Source organism: Tympanuchus pallidicinctus, unplaced genomic scaffold (assembly GCF_026119805.1).
Source record: "Tympanuchus pallidicinctus isolate F22 unplaced genomic scaffold, pur_lepc_1.0 scaffold24, whole genome shotgun sequence".
Lineage (NCBI taxonomy): Eukaryota > Metazoa > Chordata > Aves > Galliformes > Phasianidae > Tympanuchus > Tympanuchus pallidicinctus.
In genome coordinates, this window is record NW_026294741.1 from 2,696,734 (window position 1) to 2,712,124 (window position 15,391).

At 46.5% G+C, this 15,391-nt stretch overlaps 1 protein-coding gene across 3 annotated transcripts in view; it reads right to left on the minus strand.

The window, feature by feature from the left end:
• Positions 1–14,119, minus strand: part of CLTC (clathrin heavy chain) — a 29,395-nt gene extending 15,276 nt beyond the window's left edge. The window contains exons 1-11 of one of the 3 annotated variants that reach the window (XM_052688661.1): positions 13,910–14,119; positions 6,714–6,921; positions 4,917–5,185; positions 4,665–4,826; positions 3,755–3,868; positions 3,196–3,369; positions 2,162–2,359; positions 1,292–1,492; positions 855–1,007; positions 460–582; positions 71–208 (exon numbers count right to left, since the gene is read on the minus strand). In XM_052688661.1, the coding sequence (XP_052544621.1) occupies positions 71–208; positions 460–582; positions 855–1,007; positions 1,292–1,492; positions 2,162–2,359; positions 3,196–3,369; positions 3,755–3,868; positions 4,665–4,826; positions 4,917–5,185; positions 6,714–6,921; positions 13,910–13,951 (1,782 nt within the window). In that variant the 5' untranslated portion in view covers positions 13,952–14,119. Of the gene's footprint in view, positions 1–70; positions 209–459; positions 583–854; positions 1,008–1,291; positions 1,493–2,161; positions 2,360–3,195; positions 3,370–3,754; positions 3,869–4,236; positions 4,261–4,664; positions 4,827–4,916; positions 5,186–6,713; positions 6,922–13,909 lie in introns of those variants that run through there. The other 2 variants (XM_052688662.1, XM_052688663.1) reach the window with 2 other exon arrangements.
• Between the last annotated feature and the right edge of the window lie 1,272 nt (positions 14,120–15,391).

Here is a 15,391-nt window from a genome sequence, read left to right on the forward strand (position 1 = left end):
ACAAACCACAAAAACTAGTGGCTAGTCCAGCTACAGACAAGCCTGATCCAGCATAACTCTCAAAGCATACCTGGGGTGCATGCATGAGGTTCATCTCAAGTAAACGTGTTTGCAGGGGACCCTCTGAGGGGCGATTATTCTTCAGTGCATCCAGTAAGAAGGCTGTACATTGCTGAATTAAGTTATATTCCATAAAAACATCCACAATCTGCAAGAAAAAGAAAAAGCAGGCTTTTAATTTGAACCTGGAAACACACTTAGACAAAGGAACATCAACTGCAGCTTCTACTGCATTAAGCTGCCACTTATATTCTTAAAACTAAGCAAGAAATGGCATTGCCCCAGTGAAGTGAACTCAAACATACCATTAGGGAAAGATTTTGAACTGTATGTAATATAGCTCCTTTTACCAATTTAAGGACTCAAGAGTTAACATTTCATAGCAGTAAAATTATTTACTTGTGTTATGTCTGCAAGAGGCTCTTCATCTTGAACAAGCATTTGGGCAAACTGCTGTCCTTGATCAGGGCTGATTCTCATTACGTTCCTCAGCAAGAAAATCCAGTCTGGAGTATACCCAACCTGAAGAGATAGTGAAAAGTAGTAATTCAGCAAGAGAGCAAGCTTTGTTACATACAGAGCTCAGTAAGAGCCTCTGTCAGCAGCTTACACAACCCAGTCACAATTTCCTCATTTGGAGGAGGCTACACAGGGAAGTACAAGAGGATGCACGTATGAAGTCCAGGAGTAATTAATAACAACAGAACCTTAGATCTAAGTAGGTACTACACAGAATTTAAAATACCAATTATTCTTAAACAGAGAATGGATATAGCACTCAAGTTTCCTCTTACCTTCTTAGCATACAAAACAATCTTCTGGACTTGTCCTGTTTCAGCAAAACACTGGATGACTTTGTTTGGAACATTGGCTCTCAGATAGACACTAAGTGCTAGTGTAGGGTCTACAGATTTCACAAGGTCTCCCAGCTCCTCTGAGCACTCCAGCTGTTAAAAATAAATACAGTAAGTCAACCCTGACTGTGTTACACTAAAGTGCATTATTATCTTCTTCCTTATTTTTCTTCTTGTTTATTAAACAAACAAGAAAACATCAAGAATCATATTGATAGCATCATCATAGAAGAAAATTGAGATATTCATCTTATCTCAGCCATTTGATGACTCTAGTGCACTGAAGAGCTGCCCAGCTGAGTTTTCCTCTCAAAAAAAAGGCATTTTTAGGCAGTTATGTCCCTTCAAGTCTTTACAAATATCCACCCCCAAAATACCTTATCTTCTTTCAACCATTTTTCCAGAAGTTGCTTGCGTCCCTGCTGAAGCACCGGTCTGCAAAGTTCCAGAGACTCATACTTATTCAGTTGCCCTTGGTCAAGCAGAATACCAAAATACTGGAGTAAAGGGGAAGTCTGTCCTGGTTGTGCTGGAACACTCTGGAAACGGCGTATGGTGTCTGGAGTACGCAGAATTCCCTGCCAGAAATAGAGATGCATTTCAGTTCTCTGTTCTGCTACTGTGGCTTGGCAAGAGTTCCTCCAGAAAGCTGAAGTTAGAAATGCTTACTATGGCAACATTACGTTTTTCCAACCCAGAAAAATTGCCAGAAGCAGTATGGCTGAACACTGCATTGGAGATGTTTTGACAGAAGGCGTGCAATAATGACCTATTAAATATGTATTGCTACTGATACTAGACTTAAGTTCAGAGGACAGTCCTATAGAATTAAGACATTCTTCTCCTTGCAACCAGTTTCCTCTCATCTGAATTTAGCATGCTAAATACTCTTTGCTCTTAGTCACCCTTTTTTACCCTATTTACAGGTATGGCCCCTGCTAGAGGCTGTCCTTTCACCGAGACTTTTCCTATCACTGGGGGGACTAAAGTAAATATTAGAAACATTAAGCCACAGAGACATTACCTCAAATATTCCTCTGTCTCTGCGGGTTCTATCCCAGCTTTAGAACCTTCTGGCATACCAGTACTGTCAGAACACCATGTACAGGTTCTTCATAGGTATGTTAAGAAGCACTACGATAGGACAGTAGGATTAACGTAGCCACTAAGGAAATCCAGTGAACCTTCCTGAAGTACAAAGCTTAAGCCAGCAGAGACCAGTACCATTCTGCATGCTCAACCATTACCTTTGGGGCATTAGCTGCCACTTTTGCTGCCTCCGAATAGTTCCCTTGTGCAAACAATGCATTGAATTTTCTGGCAAAAAGTTCCTCAGCTCCGGCCAGGTTGTTGCGGACAGCCATTCGTAAAGCTAGGTCAGGATTCTGCAGCACGTTTGTAATGTAGGGAATAATATTCTCTTCTTCCACACAGACTGATAACACCTGAATAAATTATCAAGGAAAGCTCCCAGTCAGTTCAAATGTAAGAAGAAAGCCAACTGCTAAGTTCATCTCTAAAACAAAAGCTATAGCATACACGGAAAGCTTTTCCATCCCTTGATAATGGCCAAGTTTTGCCATTATTTGAGAAACATACCTCTAGCTGGAAAGAACCTCTATTCAACCACTTACTGCACAAGGGAGACAAGTAACAGTCTGTTTGAACTGTTTATAAAAGTCAGAAATAACAGAGATCTAAGTATCACAATTGTGTAACGTGCACTCAGCATCTTAAGTAACCAATCCTAGAGGGTGAAATAGGAACAAATCTGCTCAGTATTACTAACACAAGCAACAACAGGTGAGATAGTTCAGTCCTGAGGCATAGCTGCATGTCAGCAGACTGTTCAACCAAATTAGATACTTATGGAGACACGTTAGCATGTTTTCACTGGGGCTCACAACATGATCAGAAATGAAATGCCCTGAATGAAGAATTTCAAGTTAGTGTATTAAGACTGCATTAACGTGTGCTCTGTAATAAGGCAACATCTACCTTAAAGGAAGTATATCTCGTTCTATCCTCACAGTAGGATGGTGCTTAGATCCACTGATTGCCATTAAAAATACTTATTTATAATTATGCAATGAGAACCTGAGTTGTAAAAAAACTATTAGACAGACAAGCTGCACTAACGTTCAGATAACTGATATTACCATACTCCTCCCTCTGATTTCTGTCTCATTCATTTGTGAAGACTTAAGTACCAATATGAACTCTGTAGCCTTATCATTAAAGTTCACTGGGATTGCCTAAGCAAGTGGTTTCCATTCCTTACTTGTCCCTTCCTGTTTACTCCTATAATTCCAGCTGTTGCTTCATGCTGTGCAGTAACAAATATGGTCTCTCCACTGATTCTGTTCATGTAAATACAGGTGCCAGTTTCCAGGTCATACAAGTGAATATAGCCATACTTTGTTATCAGAAACACCACATCATGCTTGTCACTGATCTGCAAGACAGGAATAGATTAAATCAATTTTGGTATTGAATAAAATGATTGGATGCTTTTGAGAGTCAGATAATTACATCACTTCAAAAGAACTAAAAGTGCTGCTACATCTTTACTGAATACTTGAGTACTCTCACAGTAGACTAAGGCTTTAATAGCTCGGAAGTCTGTTCAATATACATGGATATTTGTTCTATAAATAAGAATGAACCATCTTCACACATTGCTTAAGTCCCCATTTTGATTTCAGCACTACTGAAGCAGAAGTAGAAATCACACCAGTTAAGTTCAGGTTTATATTGATCACCTGGCTCCCAGTGCCCTGCTACTCAGTCATACCCACCAAGAGAAGCTGCAGATTGGTTCCTGTGTATGGCTGTCATACCTGCATTGCAACAGGAAAGTCATTCTGTGCTTCAGGAGGAAAGAAGACATCCACTGCTTTCTTTGGGAACGGCTGATTCCCAGTTGGTGGTGTGCCAACCTCGATGATGTGCAACTGTGTAATAGGTAAGATTAGTTTGTTAGTTACCATGTAACACATGTAACAAGAGATTTAACAATAAAGATATGGCAACTCTTTTGCTGCCAAGCCTAAATCCAAAGCTTATGCAAGCAGAAGAGCTAAACCAGTCTTCCTGAATATTTGCACAGGTGTAAGGTGTAGCATATTGTACTCACACTCCCTGCATGACAAAAATGACTTGAGCATGATCTTGAGTTATTTCTAGCTACTCAGAAGCTTAAAGTTCTCTTAGGTCACTTTTTATTGCACTCTTTCAACTTGGCTCACATTCTACAGAGACAGCTCTGAAAATGTTTCTCTGAACATAGCTTTAGTTTTACTTTGTTTCAACTTTCACTTACAGTAGTTCATATAGCTCTGGTGTTGGCATTAGACTGTGGCAACATCACTGTTTCATTTTCTTCATCCAGTAATTTGGAAGTTTAGTCTGATACTGGGAATCAGCACAGAGATTACGACAGCTTTTCACTTCAGCTTTACTTGTGAAACTGGGAGTCACGTCCTTCAAGCTGGTAACTAGTTTGCAGTCACAACACGCCACCTTCACTTCCACTTCATGACTGGAAACAGGCTTCCACATCAGGTAGTCCTGCTGTGAAACTATTCATGCCCCAGTTTTCATACACACTACAGCAGCAGCATCCAGACTAACAGATAGTCCTTCACTTTTTTCTTTATGGCAACCTGATCTATTAAGCCACTTTGTTTCCTGACAGCAGGTCATCAGGATCAGTCACTGAAGACTACAGCAAGCAGAACCAAGTCTTACCTTACCCCCAGCTTGCCCTCTTACTGCAAAACAGAAGAGAGTGGATTCTTCAGCATTTCCTTCCATCTTGAACTGTGCAAAGCTAGCTGCATGCCCCTCGATCGGCTGTGAAACTTTTCTGTCTACGGAATAGAGCTGCATTGCTCCCACAACACGGTTTTGCTAGATGAGACAGAACAACAATCAGATGCAGCCCAGCAATTTCACACAGGTTAATGTTACTGAGCACCTTGTCATACTAAGCTGAATTACCTGTGCAGATATGCCCGTTAGCAGGAGCCATTTCTGCTTCGCATCAGTACGGTAGTTGATGATCTGGCAGCCAGCAAGACTAGAGTGGCGATCAAACATTTTCACAGGCTGGGACTCTCCCTCCATACTCCAATGGTAGACTGCATTATCCGTTACAAGGGCAACAGTATTCAGGGAGATCCACTTCCAGAAGGTGACGTCATCTGTCATTGTGTGAGCCTTCATTTTGCTCTTCATTTCAATGTTAAATATTTGAAGCGTTTTTCCAGCTGGAAAACATCACGTTGTTAGCCAGGGTGTTGCAGTTTCCACCTGTCACTTCAAGCACTGGTTAAAAGTAGAAGAGCTGCATTGTGATGTTAATCTATCATGACTTTTTTAGACCATGCTATTGTATACTGGCAGCATCATTTAGAGATTAATTATTACTTTTAACCAGACTGCATTCCTAATTTTACCACCACGTATTCATATGCTTTTTGGTCTGAATTTGCCATTCGCTGACCAAACAGATGTGGAAAAGAGCTTGGTAGAAGACAAAAGCTTCAGCTACACAAGCCCTGTGATACTTATGTACATCAAATCCAGGCCATGGTAATGCTGAGTCTCTCAGAGGTCATGAGGAGAGCTATGTCAGTGCCATTCAAAATGAAGTCCACATCTGTTTCAAGAATAACACAACATAACATGGAAAAGTCGAGCTGCTAGACAGCTGTCATAATTCAGACTCATTAACCAAAGCCCTCAAGTCACACTATTGGGATACACAGAGCTACTGGCTGCAAACCAGACTAACACAAACTGTGCAAGGAAAGGAATCTAGCAACCAACACAAGCTCTAAAAGGCAAGAGGACAAGTTACTTTAATTACACAGAATGGTGAATGAAAAACCTCAGAATGTTAGGCTTTCAGCTGTTTAACATGCCTAATCAGCCATGTCCACCATAAACCTGAGCTATTTGATTTTGCTTTCTGTTTTCATAAGACAAGACAGCAACTAGTACAGTCAATTGAAATAACTCACCATCTGCACACACAAGAAAGCATTAAAGTTGTGACAAAACAGTAGCACAGTATTAAAGTCAAACTTACATAACATTGAGCGCATTTAAACATTTTCATTAGCAGTACATTCATTTTAAGAGCAACAGAACATTCAAAGACTCTTGGGAGGAAAAAAACAACACTGCTGGAGACTTCAGGGGCATGTTTGTTCACTGTATTGCCAGAGATACCAAGTTAGGAGACCTTGTGCTTCCTGGACTAAACAAGTCTTCCATGGGCAGTTTTACATCTCTTATCTCTGACAGATACAACAAATATGCACTGATCAGTACACCAGTCTCTTCCAGCAAGGCCAGACTATGGCCTTCAGGAATATTTCCTTTCCTCCCCAGTCTTTGTTTCCCAGTCTATAAAGAGAAGTTCAGTGAACAGACCCTGTATGCTTAGGAGATCAGCTCTTTCTTCTCTCCAAGATCCCTCCAGAACTAGTCTAAAGCCTGAGCTTTCCTTCCAGCTTTCCCTGCATTGACGTTGTAAGCATTCTGACTGCAAAGCAGAAAGGTTCATCCTGATGATCAACAAAATAGTAGCAAGCTTTAACTAAAAATTATTACCCAGCTACTTTCAGAATAACTGAAAAAAGCATTGAACTCAAAGCTCCCATTAAGTTGTGGAAAATTGGAAAGGCATCCTCCCACATAAGCTGCCTGAGAGAATTAAATCAGTCATAAACTAGCACTACAGAGAGCTCTGCAGCTACCTCAAACCTTTCTTTACCAGGACTTGCATACCTTTTAATGCAATGACTTTACTGGCAGGGTTCATGATAGCACTGTCAGCTGAAATTGGTCTTCGAATTGGGTTGCTGGGGTCATTCATGTCAATGATCACCACTTGAGCCTGTTCTCCTACTTTCTCTCTTATGCAGATGAATTTGTCCGACTCCATCGTCAGAGTGCTGAACCCAATGTTTGCTGGGTTGATGCCCAGATTTTGGAGCTGAAAAACAAAGAAGTTTAGCATTGAGTTACTACATCAGCATAACCATCAAAAGCTTTTGTGAAGGCAGCAGAAGATACAGGAGATAGGAAGGCTTCCTGTACCTTCTCATAACAACACAACTAAAAGCACACATCCCATGAATGGCACAATGTAAGACTCCTTGCCCACCCTCAGTTACACCCAGTTGGCTCCCCAAAGAAGCTCTGCAGTGCTCAAGCACTTGATTCCTTGCCTACAAGGCCTGGTGCAACTCGCTTCAAGTGCTCAGGCTTTGAAGCCCTCAGATGGTTTAAGGGCCGTGGAACTTGGCAGCTTCCAGCGCAGTGCTTGGGTCACAGCTTCAGTGCTCACTGCCATCGTCTTTGCTTCCAGAGCCCTACCTCACTCCATTTGATCTTGGCATCTATCACTATTTCGAGCTTAATGCCACATGTGAGGTGCCTGAGCTTTATCTTTATCCTTGTGGAGTTAAAAAAAGCTACTTGTCTAGCATTTAGCCTAGTCCTGTCTAGCAGTGAGGCTGTATATCACCAAGAAAGCAGATCCAACCAACAGGATGGACATTACTGCAATCAGAAATGGCTCATCACAGCCTTACTTAATATCCACAAGTTATCTCCTTTTCTGCTGAGCCAGTCTGCTTCTGTAAACCGTGAAATGACAATTCTAGCACAGCTTGCAACAAACTGCAGTTTAGTTGGTGCCTCTTCATTGTATTTATGGACTAATGTATCACCAGGGCAATACTGAAACAACATGTACTCCATTTTTAATAGGGGAAACCAAACTGGTTACTCCATACTGCACGCAGACATCCAGCTTGCAGCACACACCTTAAACACAGCATCAGTTTTCTACCACCAGAGCATTCATCCCTCCCAACGCTTCATGATCCCAAGGAGGCCATGAGAACTTCTGCCCCCTGGCATCCCCCAGGGAGACGTAGCTCCTTCAGAGCATTGTTCTCATTCAAAGAAACAGCCAAGTCCTTATCAGCCTTGCTTTGCACAGGCTTGGAGGTGACCACACCCCAGACAGGCTGTCTCAGCCTACTTGCAGCTCCGGATAAAGAGGGTGTTTTACTCCACTTCTCTCTGCCCTGGCTCTCAGGCAGCACACAGGAGGAGCAGCTGAGCTGCACTGCACAGAGTTAGCAGAGCAAGCTTTGCTTACAGGCATTGATATGGATGGGCAGCATCAGCCAGGGGATGGAGATGGCAGATCTCAGCACAGTTAGCTCTGAGGCCCAGAGCAAGTCAGCTCTATCTCCTTGGGTGTGCTGAAGGAGAGTATTTCTGGAAAATGATTCAGCCTTCGTGTTTGGTTCTACAGTCACTCTGCATGAAGTCCCTTGTCTCAAAGGGCACTATTTCACTATGGTTCTCTGGTAAGACTAGAAGCAAAACTGATTTAAGCAAGCTGATTCACATCTCCATTTCACACCATTATTGGTAGGATCCTCCAGGCCCAAGAGTGGCACCTGAACACATGACCTGCTCGTATCCTTGCAGGTAGAGAGGGTCTGGAGACCTAACTAACAGTTTCTTCTGGAAAACACTCACAAGGATGCAATGCTTCCTCCTTCTAGGGCTGCAAGCTGAACAAGTGCTGCTTCATTCAGCAAGAGCTCCATTTCCTTGTTCGAGGAGAGCAGTTTGAGAGCACCAGGCACTCCTCTTGGCTGTGACTCACAGCACCACATTCAGATGGGCACGGTTAGCAGAATAAACCAAAGCAGCAAGTCCGAGCAGATGGCAGAAATCTTACGGAGGTCTAGAAGTAACCACCGGATCAAAGTTGTGTAGATACTGCAGGACAAACAGATCTGAACTGTGATGAAGCTGCCATCTGCTAGGGGTCACACCTGAGGCATCCAGCCCTGGTTAATCATGGAAGATGCGTTGTTACTTATATTTTACTTACTGAGATTTTCAAGGGTAAAAAACGAAAAGTGAGTTACCAATGGAGTTCTGAAGCAAGTCCTCCTTTCTGATGGAGGCATGGCCTTTAGCAAGCTCTTTAAGCACACAAGAGCCTTTTGCTTACACTTCATCTCTGAGCCTCAGCAGACTGATCCAGGTGCATGAATCAAGCACCAGGGTTTGCCCTGCTGGTGGCAATCTCTGCACTCCATTACACAGAGCTTCACCAGCCTCAGTGCCATCTGCTTCACTGGTAAAGCTTACAGGAACTCCCCTGCCTCCACCCAGACCCGATGCCCACGGCTCCTCAAGCACAGACTTATTCCCCCAGTACTGGTAATTCCCTTCCCCAGATGGGCTAAAGTTCAGCTGACTGAGGCACAAGAGTTTAAAAGTTAAGTAAACAGAGACTAAGTTTACTACCAGGGAACACAATAGTAGGCTTTTATTAGAAAGATTTCAATACTATTTCATGGATGAGCTTCATAGCTCACAACCAGAAGAATTTTACAGCAGATTTTTTCTTCCTCTTCTCTTATTATTGAGGGAAAAAAATAAAAGCAATCATTTAACACGACACTCATTCAGGTCCATCAGCCTTCACCAATTCAGGAAAGAGTCTAAAAAGAAGGAATCATTAAACACTCTTACGTTATGCTATGAAAAACACTTCCTTGGCTTTCACACAGATACAAAAGCAGAACTTGCTGGAGTGCTTGGGCAACCAGTTTCCAGTTCAGGCTGTTTTACACACTAACGTTTGTGGCAGAGCTCAGCTCCAGCAGTGCTCTGAAAACACAGTGAAAGAGAGGCTTCTGTGTAGGAGCTGCTCCATCGATGGATTGCCACCGACAGCAGGATCTGTTCTGCTCAGCAGACTCAGTCCTGAAGGAATCCTCTAGCTCCAGGTTAGAGTTGAGTCAACTGTGGGCTGCACTGAACCATCAAATTCCACGATGGCATTTATCTGGGCAGTGTTGAGAAGCAAATGGCTCTAACAAGTAAACGAAAGCCTGATTAGTAAGATGATTTTTTCACTGCAGTATGCCTCAAGTATGGGTAACTTACCCAGGGAAGCTGTGGTAGTACACGCGTGTTTGACATCAAACTGAATAGTAAAACTGCTGACAACAGTCACTTTGATGACCCTTTCCTGGAACATTGGCTTTCTTGTGACAGTTTGCTTAGTTGTCAAATAGTTTCCCTCTGCCTACAAGGAAGGGTGCAGAACTGCTGAGCACGCATTCCACCTCGGCTTTTACACCCAACAGGATGCAGCACAGGCAGCTGCAGTCTCCATCCAGACAGCTCTTATCTGTGTGCTGCTGGAAGTCACATCACTGAGATATACCATCAGCAGAGGCATTCCCAGCCCTTTGAGAAACCTGCAGGTTTCTTAGTGGTTGTTTTGTTGTTTAAGTAAAGCACCTTGGTGTGCAGTGAGTCACATTGATTCTACTGCAATCGGCCACATCTCAGCCACTAATCTAGTTCCATCCATGAAACTTGGCAAAGCAGACCTGAGTCACACAGAAGATTCATGTCCACACCGATCTGCTGGAGGTAGTGACCACACAGCTGCACCACAGTATGCTAACAGCTCTGAAGCAGCCCATGTTTACTGCTACAAGGTGGGAGCTGCAGCTCGAGGCAGACTAGAAGGTCACACTTTCAACAGATTAGAGACCTCCACCATATTGAAGACTTCTACATCCTTCCTATTCTCTGCCTGACCCTCAGTAGTCTGAGGCAACCCTCCACCCCCCACCGCTACCAACACACTGCAGGACTGTCTGGGTTAGAAGCCCTGCAGCCTGGGGCAGAGCTGCTGCTGTGGCCATCTCCCCATGGGGAATCCCCCCATCTCAGCACAGGGCCCTGCAGGCTGCTGCCCCCACTTCCCGCTGGCAGGGGCTTGGTGAGAGGCCTAGCTTATCAACTGCTTAACTAATTGCTCCTATCCAATTAGTCGGCGCGCATACTCAGCTTGTCTGGATTCTTCATTACAGATTTTCCCTACACCCTCCATCAGAAGATTCCAAGCTTTAGGAATTCACATCCATGAAGCAGAGGGGGAAGCCCCACCATAGCAGCATTAGGCACAGCTGCCTTCCATTCCCATCTTCTTAAAATGCCAACAAATACCAAATGTTGGACCCACACAAGGGGCAGCCAGGTTTGTTTCACCAGTGGCAGACACAGGAACACATTCCTTAGTTAGAAAGGGTGGCTCTGCCCCAGCATCAAGTACGTAACACGAGCTGGCGGGTTTCTGCACTGCCTAGAAAGGTCTACAGAATAATTCTGAATGTGTTTTATATATTCATTTTCAGATAAATATTTTTTAATGCCCTCAGTCACACCAGCACGCCCAGTCCAAGTTCAGTTTTTATGTATTTCAGGATGGTACAGCTCAGCTAAATCACAGTTCCTCACCTACTAACCTGCCTGGCTCCTTCTCATTCAGCACAGACAACTTCCCCACGCTGTGCAAACTGTTTGGCTTTTCTTTCATCCCTTAAACTCAGAAGCAGCAGCTTGTGGAAACACTAAGCATTGGATGCGAGCAGCCAGATCTGCAATCATTCAACATACTGAACTCTGATCTTCCACTGCATGCCCATTGGACTCCTTCCTCATAGTTACTTTAAATAAAGGCTTTCACTTTGAGATGTTATGGCAGAGTCCGGTAGTTCTGATAGCAGAGAAACCTCCCAAGGTTTCTCCCTACAAGTTCCCAAGGAAAGTTTCCCCACAGCATATTGTTGATGTTAGTGTGGCAAGACAGGCGCCTGCCACAGACCATACACAGATAACATCCAACACATCTGCAACTGCTGACATTTCAAAGCCCCGTAGCAGGACTGAAGCCTGGCAAACAAAGCCTGACTACACATTTTGATTTTATATTTAACAGCTGCCTTAAATGCTCCCTTACACCTTGGAAGCTAAGTAGCCACATTTCACTTGAGCGCTCTGACTCTTCAGTTCAAGTTGTGGGTATAAGGCATGAAGTCCTGGGTAGCCAAGAGACACGGCATGCAGAGGCAGAATGGTGCAGAGCTTCTGGGGCCCTTCACTGCTCATTCCAACATCACCTTGGAGAGATGCTGGCAGCAACAGCGCATGCCAGTGTGCCCTGAGAGGCGCAATATGCAATGCAGCAGGGTTGGAGCTGCAGATCAGCACAAGCTTCACACAGCAGCCTGACCATACCCTGACCTGCAGGAGGAGATCCATGGATAGCTATCAGCATATCACACGCAGCTCTGATTGTCGTTCTTTGAGATTAATTCACATCATCTTCCAATAACAGCCTGACGGGAAGTTTCCCATTCATATCCATCACCTGCCCTTTCAGGAATAAGGCTCTGCTTGGGTGCCTTACTACTCTGTTAAACATTAGCTACAACTTGCAAGTGTTGCCCAATGCCTGGATGGCATTCCCCTATGTGGAGTAGGTCAGGCACAGCTCCAGACATTCTATAACTGAAGTCCTCTGAGATTCCTACCAACAGCCTGACATGCTAAAACCATTCTGGACGGCAAAACCAGAGCAATGTCAATGCTCCCACTCTCCAAGTTTACTCCAACAGCAAATCAGATGCCTCAGCACAAAAACAGCACCCCTAAAAACTCAACTTCCTCTGAGTTTTTCAATGAAATGAAATGAGGAAGTTCAGCAGTTGCAAAAACTGAAGCATTACGGGCAAGAGTCACATGTAGGCAGGCTCAGAAGCGTGGGCACCAAGTCTTGCAAAAGACCAGCTTGTGCAGGCAGTTGTAAGAGATACTGGTTAAGTCAACGTTCCGCGTTAAGTAGGAACGGCAATAAACAGTTAAATAAATCACTCTTTAGCCCAAATGATCATGTCCTGCAACCGCAGTGGCCTGAAACCTATCAGCACCCCTGGAGTGCGGCAGACGAGCCCCGTTATGTAATTGCACTCATGTCATCAGACCCAGCACTGGGTCCCAAGCAGCGTTTGTATCTTTAATAATGCACCAGAGGAGCGCCCTGCTGCCACAATGCTGTATGAAGAGCCGGGCTGCACAGAATTGAGTTTCACCTGCGCACATGGAGCTCACAACACCAGCCTGTGTCCTGCTCCTGTCACAGAGAGGGGCTGTGCTCAGTGGTGGGCTATGCTACGGAGAGCCCACCACCCACTAACAACAATACAGCTATGGGAATTTATATCATAAATTTTAACAGGGCATCCAGAAAGTAAGTTATTTTTATTTGGGTGAGAGAAACGTCACCGGAACCCTGCAAACCCATTGCTGTGTCAGCGTTTACCACAGTCACAGCCAGCTACAAGCGTGGCACGTACATAAGGTGACAGCCGGGGCAGCGGGGCTACGGGAGAGCCGCAAAAAGCCGCTCACAGGAGACCCCGCACAGCCTCATTACACGGGTCCTCCACCGACAGCCGCTCCTCCGCAGCGGACGCGAGATCCAAACCGCCGCAGCAGCGCGGGGTGCAGCCCTGCCGCCAGGTGTAAGATCGCATCGCATCGCACCGCCCCCCCCAACCCGCAGCAGACTGAGCTCTGAGGCCCTCACAAGGCCGCCGGGAGGGAACCGAAGGCTCCTCCGTGCCGAGACAAACGGGGCAGCGCTCCAGAGCTCGGGGAGCGGCGCAGAGCCGACACGGCCGCGCCCGCACGGCCACAGCCGCAGCGCAGAGCGTCCTGCGGTACTTTTACCGCAACGCGCGGCTCTCCTCGAGGCGAAGGACGCGCCTAGCCCCAACCCCGCGTTACGGCCGAGGGCTGCGGCCGGCCCTCCTTGCGCGGCTCCAGTCTGAAGCGGCTCCGTGCCCCGACCCCGTGCGGGCCCCAGCGGCTCTCGGCCGTCTCCCCCCACCTTCCTCCCCCCCCCATCATCCCTTCCCGCCCGCAGGTGACAGCCGGGCACGGCGCCAGCCTCGCCCGCACGGAAGGCGCCCTTCGGAGCCGCCCGCAGCTCAGAGCGAACCAACGCGGCCCGGCCGCGCGCTCCCGCCCCACCGAAAGGAGCGGCCCGCCTCACCTCCCCCCCCAAGCACCTCGGCTCCTACCTGGAGGTGCTCCTGGAAGCGGATCGGCAGTATTTGGGCCATGGCGGCGGCTGCTGGCTGGGGCTCCAGGCCGGGGCCGGACCGGCGTCGCGCCTCAGCGGGGTGCGGGAGGCGCGGGGAAGCGGCACCGCAATGGCGGAACGGGCCACAGCGGGAGAGGAGAGCCGCGGCGCTCCGGAAGCTGCCCCCGCCGGCGGAAGGATACCGCCGCGGAAGGAAGAGGCCGGGCCTCACCTGCCGGGCGCTGCCTGCGCTGCGCGGAAGGATCCCACCGCGCTTCGTCACTCACACGCCGCAGCGCCAATGGGAGCGGCGGAGGGATCGGCCACCGGAAGGGACTATTTCGGGTCTCATCACTCCTCCTCCCCCCTCCGCCTCCCTTTTTTTTTTTTTTTTTTTTTTTTTTTTTGCCACATCATGCGACCGAGGTGCGGCTGCGTCACTTCCGGTCCGCGCTCGCCGCCCCGGTTGGTCACGTGCCGGGGGCAGCGCGGCCGGGCAAGGTGACTCGAGGCGGCATCGCAGCCCCGCGCCCGTGTCCATCCGCGCGTGGGTGGGGGGCGGTTGCCATGGAGATGAGGCCGGGCCCTGAGGAGGGTCCGCTCTCCCTCGTTGGGCGCTGAGCTGCGGGCCGTGCTGTGTCATAACCGCACAGTACGGGGGACGAGGGAGGGAAAAGCCGCCCTTCTGCGCTCCTCCAATTAAATGTGATAGTTAAAAAAGAAGCATCGGGGCAGCGGTGCTCGGGCTGGCACTGCTAATAGAGATGGGAGAAAAGGGCAATCATGGAGGGGTTTGTTTGCAAAACATCAGGCTCCAGGGGTAGGGAGTGAATAAAGCCTGCTGGCTTCTCCCCTGCAGCACTGTGGCCCCTTCCAGCCCCACAAGGCCAGACACAAAGCATGCTCCTTCCATTTTAATAAGTACAGCCCCCCTCTTTCCTTTACAAAGAGTGAGGTTGCCACAACACCCACAAAAGAACCCAAAGCTGACACACAGAGACACAAAACAGCGACAACAGCTCATTCCCATGCTTGGGAAATCATCTTAGAACACGACTTACTGAAACGTTTACATGCTGGGATTAAGGTGAGAGAAGGAGACTATTTCCTCAGCAATGAAGTTAAAATGACAAAGCATCTTTACTAGAGGAAGAAAAGTGTAGTGGTTCTTGATGTGTTCTTTATACAGTCATTTTTCAGACCTAAATCCATACAGTTCAAAAATAACAGTCACCAGACTGAGAATTGCAGCCCGCTGCCAGACTGCAGAGCCTGCTGCAATTTATCAGAATGGAAAATACCATCCCTGACCAAAAAAAAAAAAAGTTTACAAAATGTGTTATGTACAAGGACATCTTCACCCCAAACCATTGCTGTACACAGTGGGAATAGACAGTTGGAAGAAAATGCACGTGGCAAACGTCCTTTTGAATCTGGAATCATCTTGATCTATCATTAAAAGAGCACTTCCTATACGTTT